Source organism: Megalops cyprinoides, chromosome 6 (genome assembly GCF_013368585.1).
Source record: "Megalops cyprinoides isolate fMegCyp1 chromosome 6, fMegCyp1.pri, whole genome shotgun sequence".
NCBI lineage: Eukaryota > Metazoa > Chordata > Actinopteri > Elopiformes > Megalopidae > Megalops > Megalops cyprinoides.
In genome coordinates this window covers 23,908,935-23,922,258 of record NC_050588.1, presented here as the reverse complement: position 1 = coordinate 23,922,258, position 13,324 = coordinate 23,908,935, and the positions used below count along the sequence as shown (strand labels likewise).

The following is a 13,324-nucleotide window of genomic DNA, read 5'->3' as shown; positions in this document are numbered from 1 at the left end:
TGGCGGCTTATAGGATGTCTTGTGTTAGGGTTGTGTTGCAAACAGGAAAAAGCAATAATTGTGCACCCATGATTTCAAAGACGGTTAAGCGGAGCACCCATGCTCTGTCTGATGCTGTAGCTTTGTGATCCCCCCCCTCAGTCCTTTAGGATGAGTCAAAGGAAATTTGCTTCTTCAAATTTAGTTTAGCACATCTACATTATCTTGTCAATGCAATTTCCTCTAGGTTACACAGGCATCAAAATCGTATAAAACTCCACTACTCCTTTACAAGATTTTTGTGGCATTCTTATTATTTTCTTTTTCTCACATAATCATTTGTTAGCCTATTTGTCAGACCCATGAGCTTTGTCTTTACTGATTTTTTTAGGTATTAAATTTAGCTGTGGATTGAGGAGAGAGCTGTCAAAGCACCACAGATACACACCTGCCAGTTTCAGCAGCATGGCTCTAAGTGATTCTGTCCTTCCAGGGTTGTCATTAGCAACAGAGCAGAATGTCTCAGCAATCAAAGCATTCTATTTTTGTGTAAGAACTTATAGGCCCTTTGCATTCGCTTGCTTCTTTCAGCATTCTCAAGTACTGTATTTGTTTATCCACTGTCTTGTTCACATATGCATATGTACATGTATGATTGTACCTTCATTAGCTCATTAGCTAATGAATGAAAACAACATAAACAACATAAATCTCCCAATTTTCTTTTAGCAGTTTAGCAGTTTCATTTTACTGAGCTTTAAAGACAGTGACAGACATTCTCAGTCTGTAATGCATCGTGGTTAAGCTGACCCCCTTGTACTTTTGAGTGGCAGTTACTGGCCTCTTCGAGGGAACAGGTGGCTGAAATCTCTCAGGAGAGAACAGGCGCGGGCTCTCTGTGATTGATTGCAGATGCCTTCCACGGACACCAGATCCAGACTTAATCAGCACCAAGCCAGGTCCCTGGAACTGTCTACTGTGCTATTATTAGGCAATGTGCACCAAAGAAAAGCTTGCGGTTTAATTTTTGTTTTTCTTATCAGCTCCACTGTTGTATCTCAGTAGTTCTTGTTGTCGTCATTTCTGGTGCACCGAAAGATTGTGCAGGCATGGTTTCCTGTTCATTTAGAGCACCCAAAATGTCTTCCAGTCAGGGCCACAAGAAATCTATGAGGCACATTCATTCTCTGATCTCGTTGGCAGTCAGATCACGTGCGTAGCTGTGCTGTCGCTGTGCTTCTGGAGCGGCTGCTGGTATTGAATTGAGAATGTTGAATGTAATGGAGGCTGTGTTTGAAAAGGTTTGATATTCTAACCAAATTTTTGGTGGACATTTTGCCATAGCCAAGTGCATTAATCCAGCATGTTGCTTTCCATGAGCAAAGGGGAAGGGCTTTTTGAGTAGAAGTGCTACTGGTTTTTTTTTTTTGTTTTTTTTTTTTTGATGAAGCAGCAGTCAGGAATATGGCTGAAAATGCCTCTGTGTCATTTAATAGACAGGAGTTTCAGCTAAACCTGGTAAGAAGAGGCATATTACCACTAATGTTTTCAAGATCAGTTTGAAAAACAATACAGAAGCTGTGTGGTGGGGGTAAAAGGTGTTTGAAAAATCCTCTACGAAAACCAAGCCGACTTCCTTAGCATGGATCCTTACAGAGACCATTATGTAGTAGAAAATAACATCTTTTTGAAACCACCGCCACCTCACATGATGCCATTTACCATAAAAACGTTTCTTTGTTTTAAAATGGTTACCTACAGCCCAGGATATCACACAGCTGAGTGTTACGTAGAATCCACAATTATATGAATATAAAAATCATAACCCAGTCATCCCATGAAGGGCGTTATTATTCTCTGGCATAATGGGAAGTAAAGTGAATTTTCAGTCCTTCTCGTTCATAGTGTCACGTTACCCCTTTTTTAAATCACATATCAATCTTGTTAGTAATTATTAAACAAGTCTCTATGAAAAGGGGCATAATCACACTGGCTGCTTTCAGCTTGCATGTGTCTTTGGAGCAGCTAATCATGTGTTTGTGCTTTTCAGCGTGTCATATGCAAACCTCTGCTGCCGAAGTGCATGGTCAATGCAAACTGTAAAGTTGCAGCACACAGAGGTGATTAATTTTGAGTGAATTTACAGACATAAAAAATGTATGTTTTGGGTGTATTTTCTACTCACGCAGAGCCGGCTTTCCCTTCTGGCATCAGTAAAACAAAAGGTAGCACATGCTAGGTAATTTTACAATAGAATACTACTGACTCCAGTTTCCTTTAAGAAAATGAGTACTAGCCATGTCAAGGTAATTCTCATTTTACTGAAGCATTTTCATTTTTTTCAATTGCATAAGTGGAGGTTAACTACCCTCCTCTTTTTGGCCCTGTGCATAATTTCTTTTAGTCATGTACCATCTGACTTTTTCCCCCAGATGAACAATTTCATTTGCATTTTCACTCTTTGTGTTAAAGCACAAAGAGAGAAAGATATATGGAATTCTTGAGCAGTCTGTCTCTGCAGGTGGAAACAATGCTGCATATATTTTTAATAAGCGTTCTACTCTCGTCATTTCACTTTGTACTTTCTCTTCTATTTTTGTGAGCACAGATGTAAGATACATGGGAGTAAACTATTTCTATGGTTTCTCCAGAGTTAAGACAGTAGTCTGCCTCTGAGACTGTTCTTTCTGAACTGATCTGCCTTCTCCCATGTTCTCTTTGAAGTTTCACTCATTCTTGCCTTGCATGTCTATTTTGTTTACAGGACTCGTTCATGTCCACATGTCTTTTGTGAATTCTTTTCTCCTGACTTGTGAATCAATGCAGGGAAATATTTCATCTCTGCACTTTTTTATTGGACTTGGGTGACAAAATATGAAATATGACATGCTTGTAATGGCACATTGATACAGTGCAGAATGCTAGCATCCAATATCCACATCAGAAGAAATCAGCAGTTGTTATAAAGCATTCCCAGTATTCTTTGTTCATGCAGAACAATTTTAAGGTAGAGTATTGGCTTATAAGTAAATACAAAAGATAAGATATGTTCCTTCTATGCACTTGATAATGAGTCCCTTCACCATGGCTAACGTCGCTCGATCTTTGTGTGGGCTGAGAATTAATTGGCACATTTGGAGGTCCAGTGTTCTGGCAGGAGGTGAACCCTTTATCTTGGAGCGGAAATTGTGATCAGACTTCCATATCCTGTTTTCATCTCTCTGAAAACTTTTTTTTGTGAAAAGAATCAACATCTTTTCCATATGGCACAGGGATGTTTTCAGCTAGTGCTGAATACACAATGCTTAAATGGTGCAGCAAAGTCAACATTTTTGTGGGAGATCATCTGAGAAAAAATATCACGTTTGTAATGTTCCAAGGTTTGTTTGACTACCTGTTTTTTTTTTTTTTTTTTTGCTTTCTAGTTTGAGTTGAAAGCAGAGAGTCTCATGCTTGTCAAAATCTTTAAAAAGGTGAATGGTTTTAGAAGTTCCAACCACCTTCCCCTGTTGAGTGCCATTTCATTGCATGAGTCAGCTAGTCTGCTGTTCAGAAATACATGAGTTGTTTTTTTTTTTTTAAGTGACAAGCCCAGCCAAGCCTCAGACGTAATTCAATGGAAGCTTTTTTGGACTGATCCAGTCATTTGCTGTGGTCACAATATTGCCGCTTTGTTCAAGGAGAAAAATTGTTTGGCTGTTGAAAATTTTGTAACTTTTTTTTTTTTCAATTGTCTTTACTCTACTTTGCTCCACCTGTGTGATGTATCTTACAGAAAGGAAAGATATCAGTTGTTTCATTTCCTTTGCCTTTAAACATGGGTGCAGTTAGTACATGCTACAGAAACAAATAATAAAATACATCTCAGTAAAGTGAATCAATACATTTTGGAGCACATCTGAAATGGGGAGGAAAGATAAAGAAACTCTATCTTTGTACACATACCTCTGTAGCAGTGCACAGGTACAAGATCTGCTACCTTTATAGAAATAGATAATAATGCTGCCAGGCCTGATCTCATTAGTTTTCTCTTGGCGATGAAATATTTGAAGTGCAGGTCTCCATGACACCGTTACAAGATGAGAAATGTGCTTTTAAAAGAACATGCTTACGGTCATAAAGTAACAACTGAACATTACTGACCTGGCTATTACTGACCCAGATCAGCTTTAAGCATTTAGCTGCGGGTGTTTGTGTTGCCATTACTGTGTGGCCGCTAACCTTACACATCCTTCATCGATTTTGGGTGAAGTGCAGTATTAGATAACCAATATCTTTACCATCTCTTGGGGAATGGTGAGTTTTTGCATACTGAACAGTCTGAAGTGATGGATCAGATTTACCAGAGAGACGATGAACAGGCGTTTTGTTTTGAATTATTTGATAGCTGTATAATATAGCTCAACTGCAATTATCATGAACTACTGTGAAAAGGGAGAGTAGCAGAAGACATTGGTACCAGCCACTTACTCTGTAGTGTCCATTCTCTGTACTCCTCCACATGTAAGACACAGGTCATGTTGCCTTGCCCTGGAGCACATCATCAAATAACAAATGAACAACTTTTGCAAGCCTAAGTACATTGTGGATGCCTGAGTGTTACCTACCTTCCATTTACATGCCTCAATTTAACCCTTAAAACTCAGGTGCATAGATGCACATGAAGCAATCTTAAGAAGAACTGTGGTATGAAGGCAGTGTTTTTTAGCTATTGGGTACAAAGGGAATATTCTGCATATTTAGGCAGTGTCTGGCATATCACTGCATCGGTGATTTATTGTCGCTGTCATTTGAAGGGCTAGTAAAGAATATCTCTCATCTTGCAGAACTATTTTTATCAGCTCTCCTTTTATCGCCCGCGTGATGCGATGAGGAGATCGAGAAGCTTGTGAGCAGACTGTATTGAATATGCACTCTGGGGGAAAGGCGTTTGTACAGTATATTAGATGTACCCTCATTGATCTAACACGGGGCTGCAGACCTTGAGGGTGGGGGAGGTTACAGATTTATTTAGGCTCGGCTTTATATAAAAATAGAAATGCATAATGAAGCGAGGTGATTTTTTTTCCCAGACAGAACACTTGTCTCTAATTGCAATGGATATATTTTTTGGTTGTATGACTGTAAAGGAGAATAAGCTTTGCTTGTAAAGGTTTTGTGTGTCTATGTGCGCATGTGTACATGCATCGCTATGTGCATACGTGTGTGTGTGTTTTACATCAAGCTACCCCAGTATGCACTTGCTCAACTCAACAGCGTGAGAATTTTTAAAACACTACCAGTCTCTCTCATTGTTCGCCTCACAACTTTTCAGTGTTTTAAAGACCTTTTTTTCCTGTATAGAAAATCCACAAAATTCTGAAATAGCCACAGCAGAGAAAAACACTTTTAACTGACTTTAACTTTGGATATGAAGGGTGCACCTGTGATGGATTTTAAATAACTGCTGTTTATATCCCATGGTACTGCACCCCACCCTCTGCTGAGAAAACAGATCTTCCTTGCCATATATATTCTTCAGTTCCCCAGTGTCCCCCCAGCTGCCAGTAAGCTTGTGTGGCAGATTCAAAGGCTGGAAATAAAGGAATAAAGATAACACTTCTCATTTCATTAAACATGCAGATACGTTTTGCTGCGTTATCGATCCGGGCCGCATTCAATCCTGCAGATGAAACCCTTGATTCGGTTAACCTTGCGCCTTCGGCGTGGGAAGCGTCCAAATTAACGGAGATTGCCATCAACGCCCATCAGCCCTCTCCCAGATGGTGAATGGAGACGCATCGTGGAGCGTTCTGCTGCCCATCAGCCCCATCTTCCCAGCGAGACGGGGGATGAAACGCCTCCCCCACTTTTCCATTTATGCAGTACTGGGTATCCAGCTGTCAGCAGTCGCTCCACGGTCTCTCTCTTCTCTGTGGAAGCACTCTTCCGAATAAGGCTGTAGAGATTTGAGCTCGCACAATCCTTTCTGTGGCAAAGTCTTTGTTGCTTTAGATTAGATTCCACCCCCCCCTCCCTTCTCAAACACATACTTGTACAATATTGTATTGACCATCCATCCTCTTATATCATTTTCTGGTTGAATGGAAACGATCAAAGCAAGATATGAGATTCAGGGGATGCACACGTAAACCAAATGAACTCAGGAGGGAAGATGGAGGTCTGTGCATCTTTGTAACAGCCTGCAATGTTATGCATATTTTCCTTTCCTGCAGAGGCTCCGCACTGCAACTAGTGACATGAAAAAGGTTATATTTGAATTATAATGTAGCTAAAGAACTGGGCCTTATTCAAGTGGAGAGCAGCTATTTGAGTGGGTTTTTGCCAGACTAGACCATCTCCTGGCCCCGGGGCTTCAGTCCCAGGTTTTGAATCCTGTATTATCATGTACTGCCATGCAGGTCAGATTGAATCAAACTTTGAGTCTCCATATTGCAGGTAAGCAATCCACAAAGTGTTGGTTACAGATTCAGCAGGCCCCACGAATACCTCTGACCATCCATTCGCAGGATTTGTCGTGATGTGATTAGTAGGAGGGTTAAAGTTTCGGTGGAAGTTCCAAAAAGCATCAAATGAGAAGAACGGAAATCCAGTGCTGTTGGCATGATCCGTCCGTCCAAAGCTCAAACCGCGGCATCAGATTGGAAATGGATAAAGGAGTTGTAAATGTGTGGATGTAAAAAATTGGTCTTTTGATCCATGGATTATTTTAATCACACGGGGAGTAGTTACCGCCATGAAAGCGGGTGCTTGGCAGAGCAGGGGGTGCGCTGGGAGGAGAGATCGGTGGGCCAGCCATGGCCCTGCATCAATTAACATCGCAGCGTCGCAACGCGGGACGCAGAGCAGTTTCACACGGAATTTACACCCGTTGTCGACCTGTCAGGAACCATTATCGCGTCGCACGTGCAGCCGTTTGCAGGCCAGATTGCTGGAGCTCCCCAAACATGCCCTGGCAGTGCCTTTTACGTCATCGCGTATGACAGGTTCAGAGGTGTAGCACTGTCCTGCTTTGCTCCTATGAGACTATGTACGCCCCCCCCCCGTTTTACCCATTTACCATTTTTCTTTGACGCATTTCTCTAATTGAAGCATGTTTGTTGTCACTCTTAAACTGGTAATGATTTATCAGCTGCATTTTAGAGCATTTTAGAGCTTCAGATTAAGGTGTAATAATACAGTAAAAGGAATGCTAACATTGCAATACTAAGTTGCAGTTATATTAACTTCCACTACGTTAGTTGGTTCATGAAACAAAAACAAAGACCAAAGTAACAAATGTGCCCCAAAATATATCGTATCCGCACAAGCTTCATATCTCACTGCTCACGGGTCAGTTTTGTTTGTACAATTTTTTTAAACAGAGTAGTCCAGGTAAACTAAGTAGTTCATGCATCAGCGTGAGGACTCTTACAGCATGCAGCCCTCGACTCTGCATTGTCAGCCAGAGGGAAAGGAGAGTCTCGCTGGCCACTGTGGATTGTAACACGCCAGGAAGCTCTGCACCCAGACGCTGGAGAGAAAGGAGACGAGGCTTTGCTACTGCTGTGCCCTCTTCCTTTTACCCTTTCCAGTTGTGTACTCAGCCCTGAATTTATTGCTCAGTTTAGATTGCTATTTGTTTAACAGCAGTGCTAGCTAATGTAATTTGGCTTTCCTCATCTCTTCTTTCTTCAGTTTATTATGCCTTACACTTTGCCTGGCTGCAACAGCATCCTTAATCACTGTTTTAAAAATAATTTTTCATGGTTTATTAATGGCAGGGTGGAGGTGAGGTGAAATGGGGCGATATTCCACTGATTTATTCCAATGAGGTTGTTCCTTTTTATTCTCAAGCTACTGCAACATGACCATCTTGTTTTGCGGAATTTGCCAGAGGTGACCTAATGATCGATCTATCAACGGAGGCTGGTTGTCCTGTTGCTATGGTGAACTAACTCTGCTCTCTTTGAATTGCCCCTCAGGTACAACCCGCCCCCCACGTGACGGAGAGGTCCCTGGGGTAGATTACAACTTCTTGTCAGTAGAGGATTTCCTGAACCTTGAACAGACTGGGACTCTTCTTGAAATAGGAACATATGAAGGTAAGTTTGATGACAGAGCCACATCGGATATGTCAGGATGAGCTGACATAAGCAGGGTTCCTTGACCATTTTCCAGGAGAGTGCTGCTATGAGCTAGTTCCTGCTCCACTCACTTAAACACTGTATTCATCTAATCATCATCTCAACTGAGCCAACTGTAATTTGCTCCTTTAACCTGAGACTCATGCTGGTAGGAGACAAAGTGAAACACCTGCTGGATTTTAACCTTAGTATGGTATAACCCACCCTACCGCCAGTGTTTGCCAGCATTTTAATTTAATATTGTTGATGAACTTAACAATGCACAGATGAAGACAAAGACAGATGGAGAAGTGCTCATGCAATATTGGATTGTCTTTAATGCATAGACAGAAAGATAGATCCCAGATTGATGAAGAGGAAGCCTGAAATACATGCATTTATTACCAGTATGGGACATTACCTCTGACTACATGTATGCATTTGGTCATTGATGAATACCAGCCAAAGAGCAGTAATTACATTGCACATGTTTAAAATGGAGACATTTTTTGCTCTACCTCCAATTTTTATTTTTGATTTTCTGTTTGTAAAATTCAGTTGAAGTGTGCATGCTGATATATGCAGGGCGGCAGTGTAGCATAGTGGTATGGAGCAGGACTTGTAACTGAAAGGTTGCCGGTTCAATTCCCTGATGGGGCATTGCTGTTGTACCTTCAGGCAAGGTACTTACCCTAGAATTTCCTCATTAAATATCCAGCTGTATAAATGGGTAATGTTGCAAAAATTCTAACCTATGTAAGGCACTCTGGATAAAAGTGTCTTCTAAATGACAATAATGCAATGTGTGTGTATTTGTTATGTGTGTCTGTGTGCATGCATATTTATGTGTCTGTGTGCGTGTGCATGTGCGCCTGCTTCAGTGTGTCTTCACCTTCTCTCACTGTCCTTTCTCTCTGGTACTGTGGTGTGGTGCAGCTTCATTAATTAGCTACACTGTGACTATTTTGGCTCTCTCCGAAGAACTCGTGGGCCGTTGCGCTTTCCGCTGACTGTCAGAAAGCCTTTTTCCACAGTCAATATCCATCCTCTAATTGCTGCCATATTTCTCCCATGTTGACACATACCCAGAGTGCAAGCTGAGTTCCAGTCCCCTCCCAGTCACACCCATTTCCCCAGTCCCCCATCACAGGCTACAGGTCGTTTGCACCTCCCTCTCTCTCCATGCAGATAACGTTCTGCAAACTGTCCGTCACACCTAATAATGAGATGCATTTATGTGGACGAATTCACTTCACTTAAAATATCCTGCAGTGTGTTACCAACAGTGTCATTCTGTAGCCTGCAAAATGCACTGAAAGGACAAAAGGGATAAAACGAGGATGGTGTCTTTAAATTCTATATATATCAATATGTATAATGCCTTAACCTAAGAGGATACTTTGAGCTCCCTCACAAGAAGGACATCAACAAAGTAGAGCCCTGCTCAACCAATGAGAAAAAGAATAAAATGTTTGTAGATTTTGGTTTTAGTTTTGCTTGTTTTATTTTTAGATATGCTTTAGATATATATGGGTACCTTCAAGCTCACAGACAGTGAACATGATTTGGCACTGGGTCATCACCAGGGCAACAGGCGTATAGTAACACGGGGCCTTTCAATGCCTGTGTCAATGTGTTAACTGTTAAAACAAGGTGCAAATGATATGCACTCAGTCACACTTGATCTGGAACCTGTGATTGCGAGTGGTAGACATTCTAAAATCCACTAAAACTAAACCTGAAGAATGTTGTCATTTGTAACAAATCAGACAGCATAATATTACACTGCAATTATTTCCAGCAGAGCATATTAACACTCAAGTATAAAAATGGGAGCAATAATTTCTGCATAGGGTACAGGCAAGTGTGTTTTTATGGCTGGCACTGGCCATTCTGATTAACGTAATGAAACCTGTCCTCACAAAAGTAAAAGCAGAATTTAGATGATCCTAAATCCAATGTAGAGGATAGAAATGTGTTCACGAGATTCTAATTCACATTTGAAAAAAACAAATGCAGATTCAAACCTAAATAAGGCAATAGGGATACTCTTATCAAGACATGAAACGGCTTCTGCAGCCAAAATACTTGAGCATGGCAAGATGGCATCCTGAAAGTGATAAATTGTGTACCTGGTTGCCACCTTAAAGACGACTGTAATTCTATAGGAGACATATGTAGGAAGGAAGGAAGACATTTTCTTGATTGTCCAGTGCAGGATGCAGTGATATATTCTCACGCAAAGAGTTTTGGATCTGTGGCATAAACCCCCCACACAAGTGTCACATTCCATTTTTTATTGTGCTGACATAAAGAGTCACTACAGAAATACAAAAATATGTACATAACACATAGCCAGAGTACAATGACAAATCTTACATATTTTTCACACTGAACAGTTTGCAGAGGTGAAGTAGTATTTTAAATAGTCCTTAAAGTCTCTATAGATTGGCCTTGTAGACAAAATTCAGTTTCATGGATGGAACATTTTGCTATCAAAGTAGACAAATTAACCCATTCCATACATTACATGTTAAAAAAATCTGCCCTGAAGAGACAAGGGATTCCAGCTAAGTCCTGCTACATCATAGAGATTTATTAAGACCTCTATAACTAGTGGTACGTTTGCATTTTGTGACTCTTGTTTTTAGCTCCCTAGTTCTTTTTCTTGTGGTGCAAAATATAGACCGCATAGACACTTCATCGTGTACACAGGACATAGTGATTTTTTTGCCCTTTCCCCCCTCATTTGTTTTCCATTTAGAATGTGAATGAAGGGTTTGTCCCCAAACTCTCAGATTACAGTCAGGGAAATGGAAATGGGGGTAATTGTCTGAGTGGACATTAGAAAAAACACATGTTTGGAAGACAGAATTAGTAAAAGAGTTTTCACAAGATAGTTGTTTAAGTTCCTAGACCTCTTGTAAGGAAAGCTTGAGGTAACTTTGTCTTGGAGTGCATTTTAGTATGCCAATTGGTGTTTACCACAGTATTAATTATCCTGAGAATGGACAGAAAATGTTGATAACAGTTTGATCTATCTCTCTGCTTTGGTGCAAGTAATGTCTATAGATCCAAAATCTGTTCTTCTGTAAGTCATCATTGGTGTAGTGATAACCTCTCCCTTTCTCTCTTTCTCTGTCACTCTGTCTCTCTCTCCTTCTCCCTCCCCCCACTCACTCACATAGAATTTGCCATAAAAATTCAACTTCTTTGATTTTAAAAAGTACTTCAGTCTGTGTGTTCGCCTGTGTACCTGTGTTTGTGTGTGTGCCTGTGTTTGTCTGTATCCAGTTTATTTATATTTTCTCAAGAGAAAAATGGAATAACAACAGCTGATCACTAAACATGGCAACAGAAACACCATTCATTGAAATTCTTATTTAATGAGGTGTTTTTAAGCCTGGCTGTTCTTTCAATCCTACATGCTCACTGCTCCTAAACAATGGCACTTCGCCTTTCTCATCCTTAATAAAATGGAAAACGAACCATTCCAAATCCAAGTGGCTGCTTATTCTCCCCTCGGTAAAATACGCTTGGAGGCCGAAGTATTTTTTATACAGCCTCTGATCTGCATACAACTAGGCGATTATTATAAAAAAAAATGCTTCTCCAGCCTCTCTCTCCGGGTTTTTTTCTTTTTTTGTTTTTCTAAACATGCTAATATCCCCCTGTTGCCTAGGTAACTATTATGGTACACCCAAGCCGCCCAGCCAGCCCCCCAGTGGGAAAGTGACTGCCAGTGATGCTTTGCAAGACAGCCTCCCTGGCTCTCAGCACTCCACACCCAAGCGCTCCAAGTCCTACAATGACATGCAAAATGCTGGAATAGTGCCTGCAGAAAACGACGATGAAGACGAAGTCCCTGAAATGAACAGTAGCTTTACAGGTAAAAGACCGTTGCTGGTGTTGGGTTTGCCGAGACTAGCAGGCTGCATGGTATGCCATCGTCTAATGGCAAATAACAGTGCCATCTGGCTGCGGTGAAGGATGTGTGAGCGTTCAGCAGGCTCATTCAGCACCAAGGGGCCTCTTCGGGGCAGCTGCTCTGTCAGTGTTCAGGCCGCAGTGCTCAGTAGCTGTGCTGTGTACAGTGTGCCAAGTAAAGGGCTTCACACAGTTTCACACTGTGATACAATAGTTAACATTTGTGAAATTATTAATTATTTATGCTTGAATTTATTGGATGTATAATTAGGTTTAAGACATGCAGCGGTTCTTAGAGAGACTTGCTTGTTTGTGATTTTCTGTCCGTTTTTAGCGTGGAGTTGGAAGAAATCTGACTCTGAATCTGAAATTGAGTGAGTTCAACTGGCATCTCCAGCCAACAGATGTAAAAGAAGATCTTTATTTTAAAGAGAATATCCTTGTTGGGTTTAGAGAACATGAATTTTTAGGCTATAGTGTTAGAACAGTTTTCAGCAGATGAAATTTTCTTCACTATGGAGTGCACCCCTTGCCTTCATACTGCAGCAAGTCATTTCAGCCATAATCAGTGTGAGGGGAAAGACTTCAGCTCTGAAATAGTTTCACCATAGCAAGGGATACTGTGTGTGAGTGTGTGTATGCACAAATATGTGTGTACTGAAATAAATTTGATTTTAGCTAACAAAGTGGACAAAAATTGGAGATAATTTTAAGGGTGTAGTGGGGTTTATCTGAGGTTTGATGACAAAAGAATGAGAATATTGGTAAAATGTTCTTTTTTACAATATGGGTGACATGCATGTTCCTCCAATTGCATCTAAAAAGTTGAATGGTTTGTTCATTATTTCTTGAAGGATCATATGTATTTTTAAGATTATGTTGCATGTGGTTTGATATAATGTGTTCATTTGGTCTTGGGACATTGTGAGGAAATACGTGTTAATCATTTCAAGCAATGGTCTGCGTTTGAGAGCCTGCTTGTTTAATGTGTAGTGTAGCATTGTGTTGTTTTAAACAGGAAGCTTGTCCTGTGTGAAATGTCTAACAGGATTTGCAGTGAGGAAAAGTGTGGGTCTGTTTGTTTGTTCATGGAGCAGATGTGCCAGTTGTTGATTCCCTTTCTTGTCTTGTGGCTGTGTACCTGTGAGAATTGACTTAGTGTTGACCAAGGTGTGAATGGCATTTGATCACCACAGTGGGAGCAGGAAGTAAATGGCAGATCTCCTGGTGGGAGGGGCCATTGAATTGCAAGTCCCTGTGAGGACTCTACTTAACTTCTCTACACTGGGGCTACAGGGGAGGGGTCTCTGAGC

At 40.9% G+C, this 13,324-nt stretch overlaps 1 protein-coding gene across 13 annotated transcripts in view; it reads left to right on the top strand.

The window, feature by feature from the left end:
- magi1b (membrane associated guanylate kinase, WW and PDZ domain containing 1b) overlaps positions 1-13,324 on the top strand; it is a 133,865-nt gene that overhangs the window by 85,076 nt on the left and 35,465 nt on the right. For all 13 annotated transcript variants that reach the window (XM_036530258.1, XM_036530255.1, XM_036530260.1 and 10 more), the window contains exons 3-4: positions 7,944-8,063; positions 11,767-11,973. In XM_036530258.1, the coding sequence (XP_036386151.1) occupies positions 7,944-8,063; positions 11,767-11,973 (327 nt within the window). The remainder of the gene's footprint in view (positions 1-7,943; positions 8,064-11,766; positions 11,974-13,324) is intronic.